Source organism: Syngnathus floridae, chromosome 11, assembly GCF_059516105.1.
Source record: "Syngnathus floridae isolate MCC-2025c chromosome 11, RoL_Sflo_1.0, whole genome shotgun sequence".
Lineage (NCBI taxonomy): Eukaryota > Metazoa > Chordata > Actinopteri > Syngnathiformes > Syngnathidae > Syngnathus > Syngnathus floridae.
The window spans coordinates 322586-341854 of NC_142423.1; the positions used below are offsets into that span (position 1 = coordinate 322586).

At 47.7% G+C, this 19269-nt stretch overlaps 1 protein-coding gene and 1 long non-coding RNA gene across 2 annotated transcripts; both read right to left on the reverse strand.

Moving 5' to 3' along the window:
• Window positions 1–267: 267 nt before the first annotated feature.
• LOC148390218 (janus kinase and microtubule-interacting protein 3-like) lies at window positions 268–1387 on the reverse strand. Its single transcript, XM_088389619.1, has 6 exons — window positions 1314–1387; window positions 1030–1092; window positions 845–943; window positions 522–755; window positions 336–401; window positions 268–288 (listed from the first exon to the last, which is right to left on the reverse strand). The coding sequence occupies exons 1-6, from the start codon at window positions 1380–1382 to the stop codon at window positions 268–270; spliced, it is 552 nt and encodes a 183-aa protein (XP_088245745.1). The 5' UTR covers window positions 1383–1387.
• Window positions 1388–3503: 2116 nt separating this feature from the next.
• Window positions 3504–11150, reverse strand: LOC148390219 (uncharacterized). Its single transcript, XR_015861406.1, has 3 exons — window positions 10626–11150; window positions 3752–3812; window positions 3504–3627 (listed from the first exon to the last, which is right to left on the reverse strand). It is a non-coding gene; the product is annotated as an uncharacterized LOC148390219 (long non-coding RNA).
• Between the last annotated feature and the right edge of the window lie 8119 nt (window positions 11151–19269).

The window sequence follows — 19269 nt, forward strand, 5'->3', positions numbered from 1 at the left end:
CCGCAATCCTCGTCCATCAGTGGTCCGGCGGGAGATTTGAGGGCGGCTTACCTTATGAGCCTGGTCCATGGAACACTTCCTGAAGTCCAACTCTTCATCCAGGTAGCCCTTCTGCTTGCAGAACATATCCTAGCACAGCTCAAGGTCAGAATTGTTGGGGCACATTGCCGGAGTTCCCCTTGGCTGATGTCGCGTGTCTGTCTACCTTCTCACTTTCAATGTCCAACATCTTCTGTTGAAGTGCTGACTTGGTCACTTTGATGTATTCTAACCACTGAGGAAAGGCTGCTGTCACATAAGCAGAATGCGAGAGCGTGCGTGGACGTGCGCGTTACCTTCTCGGCTAGGGTGAGAAGGGTCCTGGCGTGAATCACGACCACCTGCTCCTCGTTGGTGAGATTCTGCAAGAGCCCAAAGGCACAGCGTCAACAAGCTTCTTTCAGCGCAAAGCCTTCCAAAAGTCACATTTGAGCCGCCGAGTCCCGTGGAGTGCGAACATAAGGAGTTCGACATACACTTACGGCGTTATAGCCCAGGATGTCCAGCTTCTTCATCAGATCACTGATGACGATGTCCGGGGGAAAGGCGCAAGGAGCAATGTAAGGTGTTCTGGGACCTCGGGTTAAGGTTAGGGTTGCGAGGGACGCCTTACGTACGCTCACGCCCTCGGCCTCGCAGTAGATCTGCAAAGGGCTGAGGCCGTCTGGGAAACGGACTTGCAGAAACTTCAAGACGGGGGAGCGCCACTCCCTCTCCTGAAAGGCAGAGGCATGCATCTGTCCGTCCGTCCGTCCGTCCGTCCGTCACATCTCTGGCCTCAACACGCTTGTGCGAGTCTTCCCACCTCCAGCTCCAGGATGCGGAACTCAAGCAGTTCGTTTTGGTCTCGGATATCCTGGATGTGCTCTTTCAGACGCGCTTCTTCCGCCTCCATCCGCCTGACCTGAAAAGACAGTCAGACCTCATCTGCGGGGCTTCCCGACAGGTGTGACGCCAAGCGACTCCGCCCAGCGCCTTTCTTTCCGTCACCTTTTCGGCCAACTGCTGATTGCTCTGACGCAGCAGCTGCTTCTCCTCCATCCACTTGACATTCTAGAAGAGACAAACGCGTGGACAGCTTTGGAATGTTGTGTCATTTCCATCCACAAATTCTTTGGTTGACTGGAAAATGACATTTGCTTTTCTCCGCATTTTCCCAGCCACGTTCGGGGGGGGGGGGGGGGGGGGGTTGGTCCAGTAATGCCAGACGGATGAGTGACTGAAGAATGTAGCTATTTTGTCTGAGAAAAAGGTGTGCTCATTGATGAGCTTACCTGTCCTTGTTGCTTCAGCGCTGACTCCAGATCTGCTACTCTGCTTTGATAGTGACCCATTTCTACCATCAGCTTTTCTCTGGTCTGAAAGGAGGAGGAGGGAGGCTCCTCCTCCTCCTTTCAGACCAGAGAACACCCGAGGCTGGGTGAGAACGGGGAGGCTGCGACCCGGCCGGGGGTTGCGGGAAGGGGCGCCACCTTGATCTCCTTCTCGGCGTCGTAGTCCCCTTTCGCTGGTCTGGGCTAGCAGAGCGTAGGCTCGTTGCAGCGCTTGATATTCTTGCGTCAGCTGGCGGTAGCGAAGCTCCGCCTCTTCATGCACACACCAATGCAACACAGCACTAGTACCAGAATCAGTCAGACCGGCGACAAAGCACCCGCGACGCAAAGACGAGTCCGATTCCAGGCTGAAGAGGAATGTTTGGTGCCAATACGCTGGCAGAAATGGCGGGCTACCTCTTCGGGTTCCGTGTCGGGGGTTCTGTCGGTGTGAAAAGACAAGGACGATCCGTCCGAGTCCACCAACACGTCTTCGTCGTAGCCGTAAAATGTTTCGATGACCTGCGGGCGCGGAAGCAAACATCTCTCTGAACAAACTGAAGCGACACCTCACGATGAATCGACGAGAGGAACGATAGCGAGAAAAAGGCCATTTCATCTTGCGCAACACCAAGCAGCCGCAAACAAACAGACTCACCTTGCAGGACCTCACGCTTTGTTCCTCCTCAGAGATTCTCGACGTCGGTATCGTAGCAGCAAATCTCTCTCCTGTCGACACAAATAATCCGCCTTTGAGATTCTTTGGATGCAAAGGGAACGAACGGCTCCGGCGCAGAAACAAACGCGACTCACAATGACATTTCTGACATGAGCTCCTGTCTCCAGAGCCTGAAAAACACGTCACCGGCGATGATTGGAGGGACGCTCGTCTTTTCCAAAAGTGACAACTACAGGGTGTGTCAGGGTTTTCCAGATTATCTTTATCGTATCATTGTGTTGCTTTGACTTTGACTGCGACCTGTAATAAATAATATTATTTATCCCTTATTTATCCCTATCGCTTATCCCTTCCTACACAAAGTCGTAAAACACCCCTTGCTATGTTTTGACTAGAGGTCAAGGGCTTCCTCTATTCAATCCACTCTTACACCCACCCTGTTTCTCTTAATTAAAATGCTCGTGCAGGAGCCGAGAGTCAGACTTCATTCGTACAACGGATGGACTCTCCACCTGCAGGTGTCCAAAAGAACTTACTTGTCTCCCGTGTGGTTCTTGCAAAATAAGTTGGAGCGAGCGCAACTCTAACAGGGTGCATTTTGCCACTAGCTGCCTACGGACAATGACGTCGCGCTCGCGGCTCATGGTTGACGGGCTGAGCAGCCGGGCAAGTCCGTCGTTTTCAGCGCACAGCGAGTGGCAAAGGCGCTGACAAAACGGGAGCTTTGAGCTGCTGAAAACGGCAAAACAAGTCTAAAGCGTGTTCAAACGCGTGCGCACAATGCTCCTGCTTGAAAGGTCGGAATTTAAGGGGCCAATTTTTTGGATGGCGGCCGCCGGCCAAGCTTTGGACGGAAAAGGTTTCCTGGCGACAGCGAGCGAGCGCGGCGCTGCCGTACGTGCACCGAGTCGCCTGCCTGAAGACCTTGGACAAGTCGTCGATGATGTGCCGCTGCTCCACAACTTGAAGGAACTCCATTTCACCGTCCTGCTGGCCGCAACCGCGGTCCAGGTCATTGAGCGAACTAGGCCTTCTCTGTGGAACACAAATGCAGTGGACTCTGTTGGCACGCCGCCGTTGTCCGCGTCGACTTACCAAGCTTGCCATCTCCTCGTTCTCCTGGGTGACAAAGCGCACTTTGTTTTCAAGGCGACACAGCACCAGCGAGAGTTCTTCATTCTTCCTGCTCAGGCGTTTGTTTTTGTACAGGAGTGGCAGAAACTGGCTTTCTGTTTCTCTCAGTCGCTTTAGCTGCAAGCATGAAGTGCGGGATGTGAAAGACGCACAACACGCGGGCCAGAACGTATCCATTCCTTTTGCATCGGTTTGAACGGAATCGTGGCTTTGGCTCCCAATAAAAGACATCTACCAGGCAACCGACTCGCCGCGCCGCTCAACTAATAAGCAAGCGCAATGGGTGCCTCGCTGGATGGCGCGCATCAAACGTAGCGCAAACCTTCAAGCGTGCCGTCAATAAATTACCAGTTCATTGCGCTCTTCAGAAAGCAGGGCGTTTCGATCCTCCAGTTTCCTGATGACTGCGCTGAGCTCAGCGATTTTCAGATGAAACCGTCGCGTGTCCCGATCCTCCTGAGACTGAAAACGCCCCGCAACACACACACACAAGCACTCGTTCAAAGTTCAAAACTGTTTTTGTGCTACCTTCCTCCAGCAACGAACTAAGTCATGCGTACTGCAAGTGTGTGATGAGGTGGCTTACGCAATGAAGAGGATTGCTAGTAGCGGCGTTGACCCCACTTCCAGGGTAGTTTAGGCCCGCCCTGTTATGGCAACAGATCCAATATCTGTGTCATTCCATAGACACTTGTAGTAAAGGACGCGTGCGAACCGTGAATTTAACAAAAGGGTCTTTATCTATAAAAAATATACATACAAAAATTACGATAAATCAGTTTTACAATTCCCTTTTCTTTCTTTCCAAAAAATATACAGTATATACTATGTACACGATCTACACGGTCAAAAACTGTTTTTCTCCGTGTCTACGTAATCCAACTGTCTAAACGATCCCTAAAAGGTTTGTTCTAATGCAATACAAGCTGACAGGAAGTAAACCTTTCAAAATAAAACAAAATTTCACAATAAAAATGCCTAAACAAATGTCAATCGTCTTAACTCAATTTTACAAAATAAAAAACAAACCACAATACAATTAACTTAAACATTTCCTACTTATGGCTCTAACATTCCGGCCCCTAATTGTATAGGCAGGATGCATAACAATTACACCTCAAAAAGAGCCATATAGTTATTAACCTAACAAAATCTATCAAGGTTTTGCCTGTGAGTCAACTAACAGTCTTTTCCTGACTCATTCTGCCTCCTGTAACAAACAGAGTTTACTTATAGGTCTATCCAACAAACTAGACTTGGTTTGAACTTGAACTCGTCGCACAATTCCTCTGGAGTCCGGGAAGGTCTTTTGGATTCTTCCAGTCAACCAAGTATTCCTTGGGGCTGAATTGTCAACAATGAGAACAAGATCTCCAGCGACAAAATTTCTTCTTTGAGTCCGCCATCTCTGTCTCTCTTGTAGCAATGGAAGATATTCCTTCGTCCATCTTGACCAAAACAGATCGGCCATGTATTGTGTCTGTCTCCATCTTTGACGCGAGTATGTATCATCACTGTTAAATAAGCCTGGAGGAAGGATCGGCTGCTTCTTTAACAACAGAAGATGGTTTGGGGTCAAAACCTCCAAGTCATTTGGATCATCTGATGCAGCAGTCAAAGGACGCTCATTTATGACTGCTTCCACTTCACATAATAGTGTGTGAAGGCCATCATCATCTAATGTTTGTTGCCTCAACACAGAGTTCAACACCTTCCTGACGGTACGAATCTGTCTTTCCCATATTCCACCTTGATGGGAGGCGGTTGGTGTGTTGAAGGTCCATGCAATACCTTTTGACATCAGATCCTCTCTTATTTTAGAATGATCAAGCTCAGCCATGGCTTCTCTAAGTTCTTTTTCGGCACCAATGAAATTAGTGCCATTATCTGAGTGCAGGGTAGAAACTTGACCTCTTCTACATATAAACCTTCTGATGGCATTTATGCATGATGAGGTGTCCAATGAGTGAGCAACCTCTATGTGTACTGCTCTAAGTGCAAAGCATGTAAACAGAACGCCATAGCGCTTCACTATGCTGCGTCCTCTCTTTACACCAAAAGGTCCAAAATAGTCTACTCCCACATGAGTGAACGGAGGTTTATCTGGGAGTACACGTTCCTCCAATAAGTCTGCCATCTTTTGGACTGCAGGCCTTGCATGTATTTTCCTGCATGTGATGCATTTGGATATTGTTGTGCGGGCAGCTCTGTTCAGTCCTGGTATCCAGTATTGCTGTCTGACCTTTGCAACCAGCTGGTTCCTTCCGCAGTGACCATTATGTCGATGAACCTGTTGCAGAATCAGCTTAGCAATGTGATGTTCTTTGTGCAACACAGTTGGGCATCTTGCTTCTTCTGGCATGGCTGATTTGTTCAATCGACCTCCAACTTTGATGATGCCATTGTGCAGAAAAGGATCCAATTTGGAAAGCGGATGTGACCTCTTTATATGTGAATCACTACTTAAGAGTGCAGACAACTCTTCTGAAAACATCTCTCTTTGACTGTGACGTATTAGCACAACATTTGCATCTTCCAAGTCCTGAACAGACAAAGGTTTTCCTTTCACTGACTTTCTCAGTCTCATCATTTCTTCATGCACTTTCTGGTATTGCTTCAATGAGTCTGTCTCTTTCAGGGAAATAACCTCTTTACATTCTCTTCTCTTCTCAACAAGGTAGTGAAGCAGATCCTTCATGCGTAGCATCCATGCAACAGCCTTTTTCAGCTTGTGCCAGTCAGAGTAGTATTCCACCAGTCTCTTCATGGGTGTAATTTCAGTCATGGTCAAGAGACTGACCAGCGCTGTCTTCTTGATCTCACTGTCCTCATTCATGGTGCTTGGTATGTCAGGTCTGGTTGGCCACTCAAACTCCTCTTGATAAAGAAAATGTGGACCACAAATCCAGTTGTGGTTCTGGATAAGAGTGGTAAATTTTGTACCACGTGAAGCCGTATCTGCTGGATTAAGTGAACTATTCACATATCTCCATTGAGATGGTGAAGTAGCTTCCCTTATGAATGCAACCCGGTTGGCCACAAAAGTCTTGAAACGTGAAGCATCATTCTGTATGTACCTAAGTACAGTCAGGCTGTCTGTCCAAAAAACAGAAGCTCCAAGGGGGGTCTCCAGCTCCTGCTTTAACAGTCTGTCGACTTTCACTGCTATGACTGCAGCAGTCAGTTCCATCCTAGGGACTGTTATTTTCTTCAGTGGGGCAACTCTGGATTTAGCCATGAGCAATCCGCAGCTCCTCCGTCCATCTTCATTGATCAGCAATAGGTATGTAGCAGTACCATAACCAATATCACTTGCATCCGAGAAATGGTGCAGCTCTGCTTTAGATGTGGGACAGAAATCATCTGGTTTCATACATCTCTTTATGTGGAAGCTGGAAAGTTCCTCGAGTTCTGAAATCCACTGCATCCATCTTTGCAAATCTCCTTCTCCAACATCCTCGTCCCAGCTCAATTTTCTTTGACAGAGTTCCCTCAAAATCATCTTGGCAGGAAGAATACATGGGGAAATTAAACCCAGAGGATCATAAACTGAGTTAACAACTGAAAGAATTCCTCTCCTTGTGGCAGGTTTTCTTGGTACGTTCACCTTAAATGTGAAAGTGTCCGACTCTGTACACCAGTGTATTCCCAGAGCTCTTTCGGTAGGCAGAGTGTCTTTGTTCAAGTCTAAATCCTTCATCTTTGCAGCTCTTTCATTTTCAGGAATACATGACAGAACCTTTCTGCTGTTACTGACCCATTTTGTCAAGTTGAATCCACCCTGCAAGCATAGAGCTTTCAGAGATTGTGAAAGTGCTATTGCTTGGTCCTCTGAAGCCACCGCTGCCAAACAGTCGTCCATGTAAAACTTCCTCTTGATTGCTTTAGAGGCTTCAGCTGTTGTCTCATCTTCTTTGTATTCGGCTGTCTTTCTTAAGGCAAAACTAGCACAACTTGGAGACGAAGTGGCTCCAAAAATATGTACTGTCATTCTATACTCCTCCAGTTTTCCGTTCAAATCTCCATCAGGCCACCATAAAAAACGCAGAAAATCAGAGTCCTTTGAGGGTACCCTGACTTGGTAAAACATTGCCTCTATGTCAGCCATCAATGCAACCTTCTCCTCTCTAAACCTTGTCAAAACTCCAATCAAGGTATTTGTGAGGTCTGGGCCTTGGAGTAACTGGTTATTCAGTGAAACTCCCTGATATGTTGCATTGCAGTCAAAAACAACTCTGATTTTCTTCTTCCTTGGGTGATACACCCCGTGATGTGGGATGTACCACACTTCTCCATCGTTGCACTGACTGTTTGCAGGCACCCTTTCAGCGTAACCCTTTGCTATGATGTCATCCATGAAGACTTTATAGTCAGCATGAAAATCAGGGTTTTTTACAAGTTTCTTCTTGAGATTGACGGCTCTCTGCTCAACTAGACTGCGATTATTGGGCATCTTCTGAGGCTTGTTCTTAAATGGGAGACTTATACAGTAATGTCCGTCGAAGAACTGACAAGACTGTTCCACATCCTTCATGAACTGTTGATCATCTTGTGACATCTCTGTTTTGTCTTCACAGCTACGCTCTGTGAAATCCAAATTATATTGCTGTATCAGCAATTCCTCAAGGTTTGCCACTGATATTCTGTTTGCAGTTAACCTCGGTAACTCATTCTCACACTGTTGAACGTCCTCTTCCCCCTTTACAGGACCATTGACAATCCATCCAATGGACGTTTTCACTGCGTATGGACCATCTCCTTGGCTATTGATGACCTTCCATGGTTCTATTGCTTTGTGAGCATTAGAACCAACTAACAGGCCAATTTCTGCCTTGATACTTGGAAGGTTCACCTCATCCGAATATGTCCACTTCCGGAGGTCTTTCTGATCAGGAATGTTCGCCTTTTTGACAGGAATTTCATGTTGAGTGAACACTGAAGGTAGATCAATGTATTTTTCCTCTTCAAATCCACTGACTTCCAGTTCTGACAGGATGTGACTACGGACAAGCTTCTCCTGTCCCATAGTTCGGAGCAAAATGTCCGTCTTTCTGCCTCTTAAGTTCAGTGTTCTCATGATCTTCTCTGTGCAAAACGTCGCCGAACTGCCAGGATCTATGAAGGCGTATGTCTCAATTATCTGTGTGCCTTTCTTGGACTTGAGCTTTACTGGAACAATGGCCAAAATTTCTTCGTTGCTCCCGGCCCCAGTATATCCACACATCTCCTGGCTTACAGCACTAGTGGTCTGAGGTTCAGAAGTGGCGTTTCTTTCATTTTTCGGTGATGTCTTTTCTTCACGTTGTACATGTAGGATGCTTGGATGTTTCCGTGAACATAACTGACATGTCAGTCTTCTTGAACAATCTTTACTCAAATGACCTTGAACCAGGCATCCAAAACACAAACCTTTGAATTTCAAATATTCAATCTTGTCCTTGTGTGCTAGCTTCTGGAACTTTTCACAGTTCCCAAGTCCGTGATTTTTGTCACAGTACAAACAGTTATTCTGAGCTAGTTTGCCGTTATCAGTCTTTGTGACTTGGTTTGACTGTGAAAATTCCTGCTTTTCTGTGTCAACACTTGTAGCAAAACTGCTACTTCTTGGTGTACTTTCCTTTGCTCTCTTCACAAAACTGCTCTTTTCTTTTTGTTTTGTAGATAGACTCACTTCCTGTAGATCACCAAACAATGGATCTGAGACGATCTTTGTTTGTCTGTCAATGTAATCTACCAGATCTGTGAACCTTGCTCTTCTTCCTTTATTCTCCTGCATTTCAAATGCCACATTACGCCATCGCTCCCTCATCTTGTATGGCAATTTGGACAGAATGACTCTCATGTTTGTTGGGTTGTCCATTTCTTCCATGTAGTCAACATCTTGCATCGTGTTTCGGCAACCAATCAGGAAGAGAGAATAAGCGTTTAAGCTCTTAACCTCATCTGTCTTTATTTGTGGCCATTTTAAAGCCTTGTCGATGTAAGCCATGGCTATTTTTAAATTATCGCCATATTGCTTATGAAGCAGTTGTCTGGCTTCTCTGTAACCTTTCTCTGGGGTCATGTGTTCACAGCTTCTCACCAGATCTTGTGGCTCTCCACGTGTATATTGCTCCAGAAAGAAGAGTTTATCTTTCTCATTTTGTGTCTTATTGTCAATAGCATTGTCAAATGCTCTGAGAAAAGATTTATACTTGAGTGGATCACCTGAGAACACAGGAATATCTCTCTTGGGCAGCAGTGATAGGCTTTGCTGCTTGACCAACATTTCAGTGATTAGGTTTTGATGATGCATCACCTCATAAATCCTGTCACCTGTAGATGTGGGCTCCTGAGGACGTATAGGTGTGGCTCCATCTGAGTGATCCGGATGACACAAATATGCATGAGATGAATGCTTTGTGATACTAGCAGACACATCATACATCGGATGATCTTCCTTCTCTTCAGCATCTGCTGTCATCTGAGCCTGGACTTCAAGTACAGGTTGGGATCTTGGAAGACTTGCCAAAGGTTGTTCCAGCCTGTATTTCACATATTCGTTCATTGCATCTTGGGGATCCTCGTGGTTCTGGAAAACTTTGAGCTTAGCAGTAGAGGCTGCTATTGCAGTTTCAATCTCTAGCTCCTCCAACTCAGCCTTCAACTTTGCTTCCTGCAGTTGAATTGCCTTCTTCTTTTTTAGCGATTCAGCTCGTGCTAGAAGAGCTGCTCTTTTAGCCTCCTCTTTCATGCGAGCCACTGAACTCGTGTTTGACACAACTGAAGAACTTTCAGTCCTGGAACTCAATCTGCTCCTACTTCTTTGACGACGAAGATCCGCTATTACAGAAATACTGTCATATGGAGCAACCTCCTCTTCATTGTGAACACTTCTTTGACGTTCTTGAATCCAACCTTCAGTCTCATGCAAAAACTGCTTAATAGTAGCTGCCTTTGGCTCGTACCAGTCACGCTGATCTGTGTCAGCTTCATCTGCAGGTAACATCTGTACAATATTGTTGTTTAGCAGTATGAACTCTTCATGCAGCTTGTAAAAACTTTGAAGTGTTTCTGACTCCATTTTATCAACATGCTCTTCATTATTCTTCATGTTGTCCATTTCCTTCATTTTAGCCGTAATATGAGCCATTTTTGCCCTTCTTTGTCCGATAAGCCTTTGGAGTTTCTCCTCGAGTGCCTTTTGTGTGTACTTTGGCTCCCTCTTGTGGTCACTCGCCTGCATTGCGTCCGATGCGGCAACAAACGATCGTTTCTCCTCCATGTTTTAATTTCAGCAATATCCAACAGGCTTTTTCAACAAACGATCAAAAAGGGCTTTTATAGTCCATGAACGTAACAGTATTCTTCTACTTTAATGTCTTCTTAACTTGCAAAACGACTCATTAAGTGTGAATAGGCGCTCCATCCGTTAGCATAGTTAGCTTCGCCATTAGCATGTTAGCAGGTCAGCTACTCACGGTGATACTATGGCTCTCATCCTCTCGTCTTCCAAAAGCTTCCTCTCATTCGTCTCCTTCTTTCTTGAATGTCCTTTTATCCTCCTGGAGAAAGTTTTTGACTAATGTTATGGCAACAGATCCAATATCTGTGTCATTCCATAGACACTTGTAGTAAAGGACGCGTGCGAACCGTGAATTTAACAAAAGGGTCTTTATCTATAAAAAATATACATACAAAAATTACGATAAATCAGTTTTACAATTCCCTTTTCTTTCTTTCCAAAAAATATACAGTATATACTATGTACACGATCTACACGGTCAAAAACTGTTTTTCTCCGTGTCTACGTAATCCAACTGTCTAAACGATCCCTAAAAGGTTTGTTCTAATGCAATACAAGCTGACAGGAAGTAAACCTTTCAAAATAAAACAAAATTTCACAATAAAAATGCCTAAACAAATGTCAATCGTCTTAACTCAATTTTACAAAATAAAAAACAAACCACAATACAATTAACTTAAACATTTCCTACTTATGGCTCTAACACGCCCTTTGGGAATCCCTCAGGGCAGCGATCTGCTGCTCGGCAGCCTGAGTCTGCAGCTGAAGGCGGTGGACGTGGCCGGCCCCAGGGCTTCATCCAAAACACTAACCGCTCTGTCTTTCAGCTTGATCTCATCCGTCTGGATGTACAAACGGGGAGCGCTCAGGCAGGCGGGCAAACTCATTTGCCAGAATTGTGACAAAAACAAAGAGAGCAACCGGCCAATTTTTTTCTGGAATCGACTAGAACACCTTTGCTGTGACAAAAGCGAAGCGAGCAACCGGACATTTTCTTCTTGTGAAATAGAATAGAATAGAATGCCTTAGGTGTCATTGCACTGCAGGTATACAACGAAATTGGGAACATAGCCACGCACCGCGCATCTGATCAGTCCTACCAGTCGGCGGATCTCCCTCTCGCAGTCTCTCTTGGTTCGGCTCAGCTCCTCCCGATGCTGGTGATGAGCCGATCGGAGCTCGGCCGCTCGGGACTGCCAGGCCTGCTGGGCCGCTGCCAGGACTTCTTCCGCGCTCCTGGTGGAGGCGACACCGCTCGGTCTCCCGACACCGCCGCGTCTCCTCCACCTCCGCCAGCAAAGCGCCCCCCCTCCTCACCTGAGCAGACATTGCGCCACACCGGGCCGTTGAGACCGCAACGGAGCGCCGCGACGCTTACTGGGGACAAGCTACACAATACGGTAGCGGCCGCATCGAAGCCCGACGTGGCGTGCGGATAGTCAGACACGGATAGAGCGGATCACCTTGTCCATGGAGCCGTCCCTCAGGCTGAGGACCAAGGCATTCAGTCGCTGGATCTCTCCATCTTTGATTTTGATCACTCTCATCAGCTCCATTTCATGCTGCCGCAGTAATGTCTCCCTGGTAATGGCTAACTCTTTCTGCTTCTCCTCATGGAGTTTGCTTTTGAGTTCCGTCATGGCGGCGGTGGCACGGTGGTGCTCCGCCCGCAGGTCCTGACTTCTCTCTCTCTCCAGACAGCTGACCTGACATGACTTAGACTTAGACAAACTTTATTGTCATCTTGTCTGCACATGGTGCATACAAAACGAAATTCCGTTGCATACGTCTTACAACAAAGTAGTGATATTGCAGTTGAATAGAAGTAACATATCCTATGAAAATATATATATATACATATATACTATATATATATATATATATATATTAAAAATAAGTATAAAGTGCAGCAGTGATAATTATGCAATAGTGCAAGTAGGCAAAACAGTATTCAAGAGTGTGCAGAGGAATGCTAAACCATGTATTAAACTTCTATTTAAAGGGTTTATACAAGTTCAGTAAAGTTGGTAGTGCGAGATAGTGCAAGATAGAGGTCCGTAGTGTCATAAAGTACAGTTCTGTGAATGTGTGATGCAGAGTTCAGTTTAGAGCTCAACAGTTCTAGTGTTCAACAGTCTGATGACAGCAGGGAAAAAGCTGTTGCAGAACCTGGTGGACCTGCAGCGGATGCTGCAAACCTCTTCCCAGAGGGCAGCAGGGAGAACAGTCCATGGTGGGGGTGTGATGGGTCATTGATGATGTTACGGGCACGGGACATGCAGCGCTGAGATGAAATGTCCTGAATGGAGGGAAGAGGAGCCCCTATGATCCTCTCTGCTGTCCTCACCACTCTCCTCACGTTCTTCCAATCGGAGGCGGTGCAGCCTCCACACCACACAGAGAGACAGCTTGTCAGAATGCTCTCTATGGTGCTCCTGTAGAACGTCCTCATGATGGGTGGGGGCAGGTGGGCTCTCCTCATCCTCCGCAGGAAGTACAAGCGCTTCTGTGCCCTCTTGACCAGTGCCGTAGTGTTCATAGTCCAGGTGAGGTCTTCTGTGATGTGGACCCCCAGGAATTTGGTGGTGCTGACCACCTCCACAGCTGAGCTGTTGATGATCAGTGGAGCGTGGTGAGGCTGTTTTTTCCTGAAGTCGACGATGATCTCCTTCATCTTCTCCTCATTCAGGATCAGGCTGTTTTCTCTGCACCAGCCCACCAGCTGCTCCACCTCCTCTCTGTAGTCCAGGTCGTTGTTGTCTCTGATGAGCCCCACCACCGTTGTGTCGTCTGCTGACTTCACGATGTGATTGGTGGTGAACCTGAGGACGCAGTCGTGTGTCATCAGGGTGCACAGCAGGGGGCTCAGGACGCAGCCCTGAAGGGAGCCTGTGCTGAGGGTGATGACATCAGAGGTGTTCTGTCCGACCCGGACTGACTGAGGTCTGTTGGTGAGGAAGTCTAGCAGCCAGTTGCGAAGGGGGGTGTTGAAGCCCAGGTGTTCCAATTTTCCTACCAGATGCTGTGGGATGATGGTGTTAAACGCTGAGCTGAAGTCCAGGAACAGCCTCCGCACATGGGTGTTCTTCTCCTCCAGGTGAGCCAGGCTCAGGTGAAGAACGGAGGAGATGGCGTCCTGAGTGGAGCGGTTTTGCCGGTCGGCAAACTGGAACGGGTCAAATAATAGGGGGAGTCTGGAAACGATGTGACCTTTAAGCAGCCTTTCGAAGCACTTCATCATAACCGGAGTCAGTGCAACAGGCCGGTAATCATTAAATGAGGTGATTTGAGGTTTCTTCGGCACCGGAATGATGGAGGCAGTCTTAAAGCACGCCGGCACTGTGGCTTGGCCCAGCGAGGTGTTAAAAATGTCTGTGATGACCCCAGCCAGATGACTTGCACATTCCCTGAACACACGCGCAGGAATGTTGTCGGGGCCAGGGGCCTTACAGGGGTTGACTCTCCTCAGGGTCTTCAACACATCGGCGGAGTCAAGGCAGAGTACCTCCTCTTCCTGATGGGGGACAGTTTTAACTGCTGGAGTGCCGTTTAGTGCCTCGAACCTCCCAAAGAAGTTATTTAGACCATTTAGAAAGTCAGCATCAACTACACCCACCGGGGGGGGGGAGGGTGAGTTGTAGTCTGTAATCGCCCGTATGCCTTGCCACATACTCCTGATGTTTTTGACGTCGTGGAAACGATCCTGAAATTTTCGACTGCGGTCTCGCTTCGCTATCCTGATGGCACGGTTCAAGTTGGCTCTCGCTGTCCTCAGTGTCTCCTTGTCGCCAGACTTGAAGGCAGAGTTCCGCGCTCGTAGCGTTTGACGTACCTCCTCAGTCATCCAGGGTCGTTGGTTGCCCCGGGTGATGATATTCTTAGTGGTGCTGACGTCCTCGGTGCATTTGTTGATGTAGGCTGACACAGTCATGGCACACGCATGTCTAATCTACATCGGGAAAACTGGGAGGGAGGGAGGCAGGCAGGGAGGCAGGCAGGGAGGCAGGCAGGGAGGCAGGCAGTGTCTGTCTGTTGAGGTTTTCACCTTGTTCTTCTCCTGCTGAAGTTCTAACTGGACGTCCATCAGTTTGGTTCTCAGCTCGTCATTGGCGGCCTGAAGGGCGTCCGTTCGCTCCGCCTTGGCCCGCCCTGCCGGAGCTCGTTTGGACATCTCTTACTCGAGTCTCGCCCGGTCGTCAGTCAGAGATCACAACATTTGTACCTGGAGAGCACAAACGCAGCGCTGTTTTCCACTGGCTTCGAACTCAACTTCAATCGGTACCGTAACTTACAACATCATAAACATAGAACTAGCTTGACTTATTCATTGAATAAATGCATTTGGTTCTTCAAAACTGCATCACGCAACATAGCGTGACCGAGACGGCCGTTATCCACCTGCGTGAAGTTATTTGGTGAAATGAATGAGATGTTTAAGACACCATCGTTCTGTCTCTATGTAGATGAAGGTAAATAATCGATTGCTGAAGGTCCAAAGGTGTTGTGATAAACAAATAAACATATTAGTGATTAGTGACATATTTGTGATAAACATATTAGGCAGGATAATCACATATGTTAACGTGACTGCCCACACTGTATTTATTTATGGTTATTTGTTAAATCGAGTACTGTTAGACATGAAATAGGAAGTGTTTAACATAAATGGAAGACGAAAGGGGTACTCACCATTGTAGCTCCTGCTGGTCAATGATACGAGCCTCTTCTTGCAGTGGAAAACATACAGCCAACAAACACCGTGGAACCTAAAGGAATGAAATTAAACATTAACATTTAGCCTCAACCAACATTCACAGATACAACACAACGCAAACTACACAAACGTAAATCTTTTTAAACACAATGAGTTGTACTTACCGTGTACGCTCTAGACGGTCCACTTGCAAGCGGAAAATAAAGATATTTCTGTTGATAATCGTCGTGTTTGTATCCGGTGTCTCGCTCAAGGCCATTGCGCCCACAGATTTGAATTTTGGCGAGAGTTCAGCCTATTGACGTCATTTCCGCGGTGTAATACCCGCATATCTGAAACGGCAAAGTTAAGAGTAGAGTTAAATAAAGTTTTTAGTCAACGCAATAATTTACAACCGTTGACCAGTCGAAATAATCGTCGAAATTTGGCGTCTGTGGCTGGAAGCAGACGCCGAGTTCGACATTCCTCCCAAACGCCACACTCCCTTGCTTTTCAGGGCTAAAAAAAAACAGTTGTAATTACCTTGTACGCTCTAGACGGTCAAGTTGCAAGCTGAAAACAAAAATATTTGCCTTGTTAGTCATCGTGTTACTAACAGCTGTGTCTTGTTTGCCAGAACTGCCGCTTTCCTACTTCCTGTTGCAAGCCACGCCCACGGATTATAATTTTGCCGTGAGTTCCGCCTATTGACGTCATGTCCGCGTCACATGACTGCGACGTAATATTATCTAAAACTGTTTGTGCGGTATTGTGTTGTTCTGTGCGGTATTGTGTTATTCTGTGCGGCGTCGTGTTGTTCTGTGCGGCGTCGTGTTGTTCAGTGCGACGTCGTGTTGTTCAGTGCGGCATGGTGTTGTTCAGTGCGGCATGGTGTTGTTCAGTGCGGCATGGTGTTGTTCAGTGCGGCATAATGTTGTTCAGTGCGGCATAATGTTGTTCAGTGCGGCATGGTGTTGTTCAGTGCGGCATGGTGTTGTTCAGTGCGGCATGGTGTTGTTCAGTGCGGCATAATGTTGTTCAGTGCGCCATAATGTTGTTCAGTGCGGCATGGTGTTGTTCAGTGCGGGATGGTGTTGTTCAGTGCAGGATGGTGTTGTTCAGTGCGGCATGGTGTTGTTCAGTGCGGCATGGTGTTGTTCAGTGCGGGATGGTGTTGTTCAGTGCAGGATGGTGTTGTTCAGTGCGGCATAATGTTGTTCAGTGCGGCATAATGTTGTTCAGTGCGGCATAATGTTGTTCAATGCGGAATGGTGTTGTTCAGTGCGGCATGGTGTTGTTCAGTCCGGGATGGTGTTGTTCAATGCGGGATCGTGTTGTTCAGTGCGGGGTGGTGTTGTTCAGTGCGGGATGGTGTTGTTCAGTGCGGCATGGTGTTGTTCAATGCGGCATGGTGTTGTTCAGTGCGGGATGGTGTTGTTCATTGCGGCATGGTGTTGTTCAGTGCGGCATGGTGTTGTTCAGTGCGGCATGGTGTTGTTCAGTGCGGCATGGTGTTGTTCAGTGCGGCATAATGTTGTTCAGTGCGGCATGGTGTTGTTCAGTGTGGAAAGGTGTTGTTCAGTGCAGGATGGTGTTGTTCAGTGCGGCATGGTGTTGTTCAATGCAGGATCGTGTTGTTCAGTGCAGCATAATGTTGTTCAGTGCAGCATGGTGTTGTTCAGTGCGGCATGGTGTTGTTCAATGCGGCATGGTGTTGTTCACTGCGGGATGGTGTTGTTCAATGCGGGATCGTGTTGTTCAGTGCGGCATAATGTTGTTCAGTGCAGCATGGTGTTGTTCAGTGCGGCATGGTGTTGTTCAGTGCGACATAATGTTGTTTAGTGCGGCATAATGTTGTTCAGTGCGGCATAATGTTGTTCAGTGCGGCATGGTGTTGTTCAGTGCGGCATGGTGTTGTTCAGTGCGGCATGGTGTTGTTCAGTGCAGGATGGTGTTGTTCAGTGCGGCATGGTGTTGTTCAATGCGGCATGGTGTTGTTCAGTGCGGAATGGTGTTGTTCAGTGCAGGATGGTGTTGTTCAGTGCGGCATGGTGTTGTTCAGTGCGGAATGGTGTTGTTCAGTGCGGCATGGTGTTGTTCAGTGCGGCATGGTGTTGTTCAGTGCAGGATGGTGTTGTTCAATGCGGGATCGTGTTGTTCAGTGCGGCATGGTGTTGTTCAGTGCGGCATGGTGTTGTTCAGTGCGGCATAATGTTGTTCAGTGCGGCATGGTGTTGTTCAGTGCGGCATGGTGTTGTTCAGTGCGGCATGGTGTTGTTCAGTGCGGCATGGTGTTGTTCAGTGCGGCATAATGTTGTCCAGTGCGCCATAATGTTGTTCAGTGCGGCATGGTGTTGTTTAGTGCGGGATGGTGTTGTTCAGTGCAGGATGGTGTTGTTCAGTGCGGCATGGTGTTGTTCAATGCGGCATGGTGTTGTTCAGTGCGGGATGGTGTTGTTCAGTGCGGCATGGTGTTGTTCAGTGCGGCATAATGTTGTTCAGTGCGGCATGGTGTTGTTCAGTGCGGCATGGTGTTGTTCAGTGCGGCATGGTGTTGTTCAGTGCGGCATGGTGTTGTTCAGTGCGGAATGGTGTTGTTCAGTGCGGCATGGTGTTGTTCAGTGCGGGATGGTGTTCAATGCGGGATCGTGTTGTTCAGTGCGGGGTGGTGTTGTTCAGTGCAGGATGGTGTTGTTCAGTGCAGGATGGTGTTGTTCAGTGCGGCATGGTGTTGTTCAATGCAGGATCGTGTTGTTCAGTGCAGCATAATGTTGTTCAGTGCAGCATGGTGTTGTTCAGTGCGGCATGGTGTTGTTCAATGCGGCATGGTGTTGTTCAGTGCGGGATGGTGTTGTTCAGTGCGGCATGGTGTTTTTCAGTGCGGCATAATGTTGTTCAGTGCGGCATGGTGTTGTTCAGTGCGGCATGGTGTTGTTCAGTGCGACATAATGTTGTTCAGTGCGGCATAATGTTGTTCAGTGCGGCATGGTGTTGTTCAGTGCGGCATGGTGTTGTTCAGTGCGGCATGGTGTTGTTCAGTGCGGCATGGTGTTGTTCAGTGCAGGATGGTGTTGTTCAGTGCAGGATGGTGTTGTTCAATGCGGCATGGTGTTGTTCAGTGCGGGATGGTGTTGTTCAGTGCAGGATGGTGTTGTTCAGTGCGGCATGGTGTTGTTCAGTGCGGAATGGTGTTGTTCAGTGCGGCATGGTGTTGTTCAGTGCGGCATGGTGTTGTTCAGTGCAGGATGGTGTTGTTCAATGCGGGATGGTGTTGTTCAGTGCGGGATGGTGTTGTTCAGTGCAGGATGGTGTTGTTCAGTGCGGCATGGTGTTGTTCAATGCGGCATGGTGTTGTTCAGTGCAGGATGGTGTTGTTCAGTGCGGCATGGTGTTGTTCAATGCGGCATGGTGTTGTTCAATGCGGCATGGTGTTGTTCAGTGCGGCATGGTGTTGTTCAGTGCGGCATGGTGTTGTTCAGTGCAGCGTAATGTTGTTCAGTGCGGCATGGTGTTGTTCAGTGCGAAATGGTGTTGTTCAGTGCGGCATGGTGTTGTTCAGTGCAGGATGGTGTTGTTCAGTGCGGCATGGTGTTGCTCAGTGCGGCATGGTGTTGTTCAGTGCGGGATGGTGTTGTTCATTGCGGCATGGTGTTGTTCAGTGCGGCATGGTGTTGTTCAGTGCGGCATGGTGTTGTTCAGTGCGGCATAATGTTGTTCAGTGCGCCATAATGTTGTTCAGTGCGGCATGGTGTTGTTCAGTGCGGGATGGTGTTGTTCAGTGCAGGATGGTGTTGTTCAGTGCGGCATGGTGTTGTTCAGTGCGGCATGGTGTTGTTCAGTGCGGCATAATGTTGTTCAGTGCGGCATAATGTTGTTCAGTGCGGGATGGTGTTCATTGCGGCATGGTGTTGTTCAGTGCGGCATGGTGTTGTTCAGTGCGGCATGGTGTTGTTCAGTGCGGGATGGTGTTGTTCAGTGCAGGATGGTGTTGTTCAGTGCGGCATGGTGTTGTTCAGTGCGGCATGGTGTTGTTCATTTCGGCATAATGTTGTTCAGTGCGGCATAATGTTGTTTAGTGCGGCATGGTGTTGTTCAGTGCGGGATGGTGTTGTTCAGTGCGTTATAA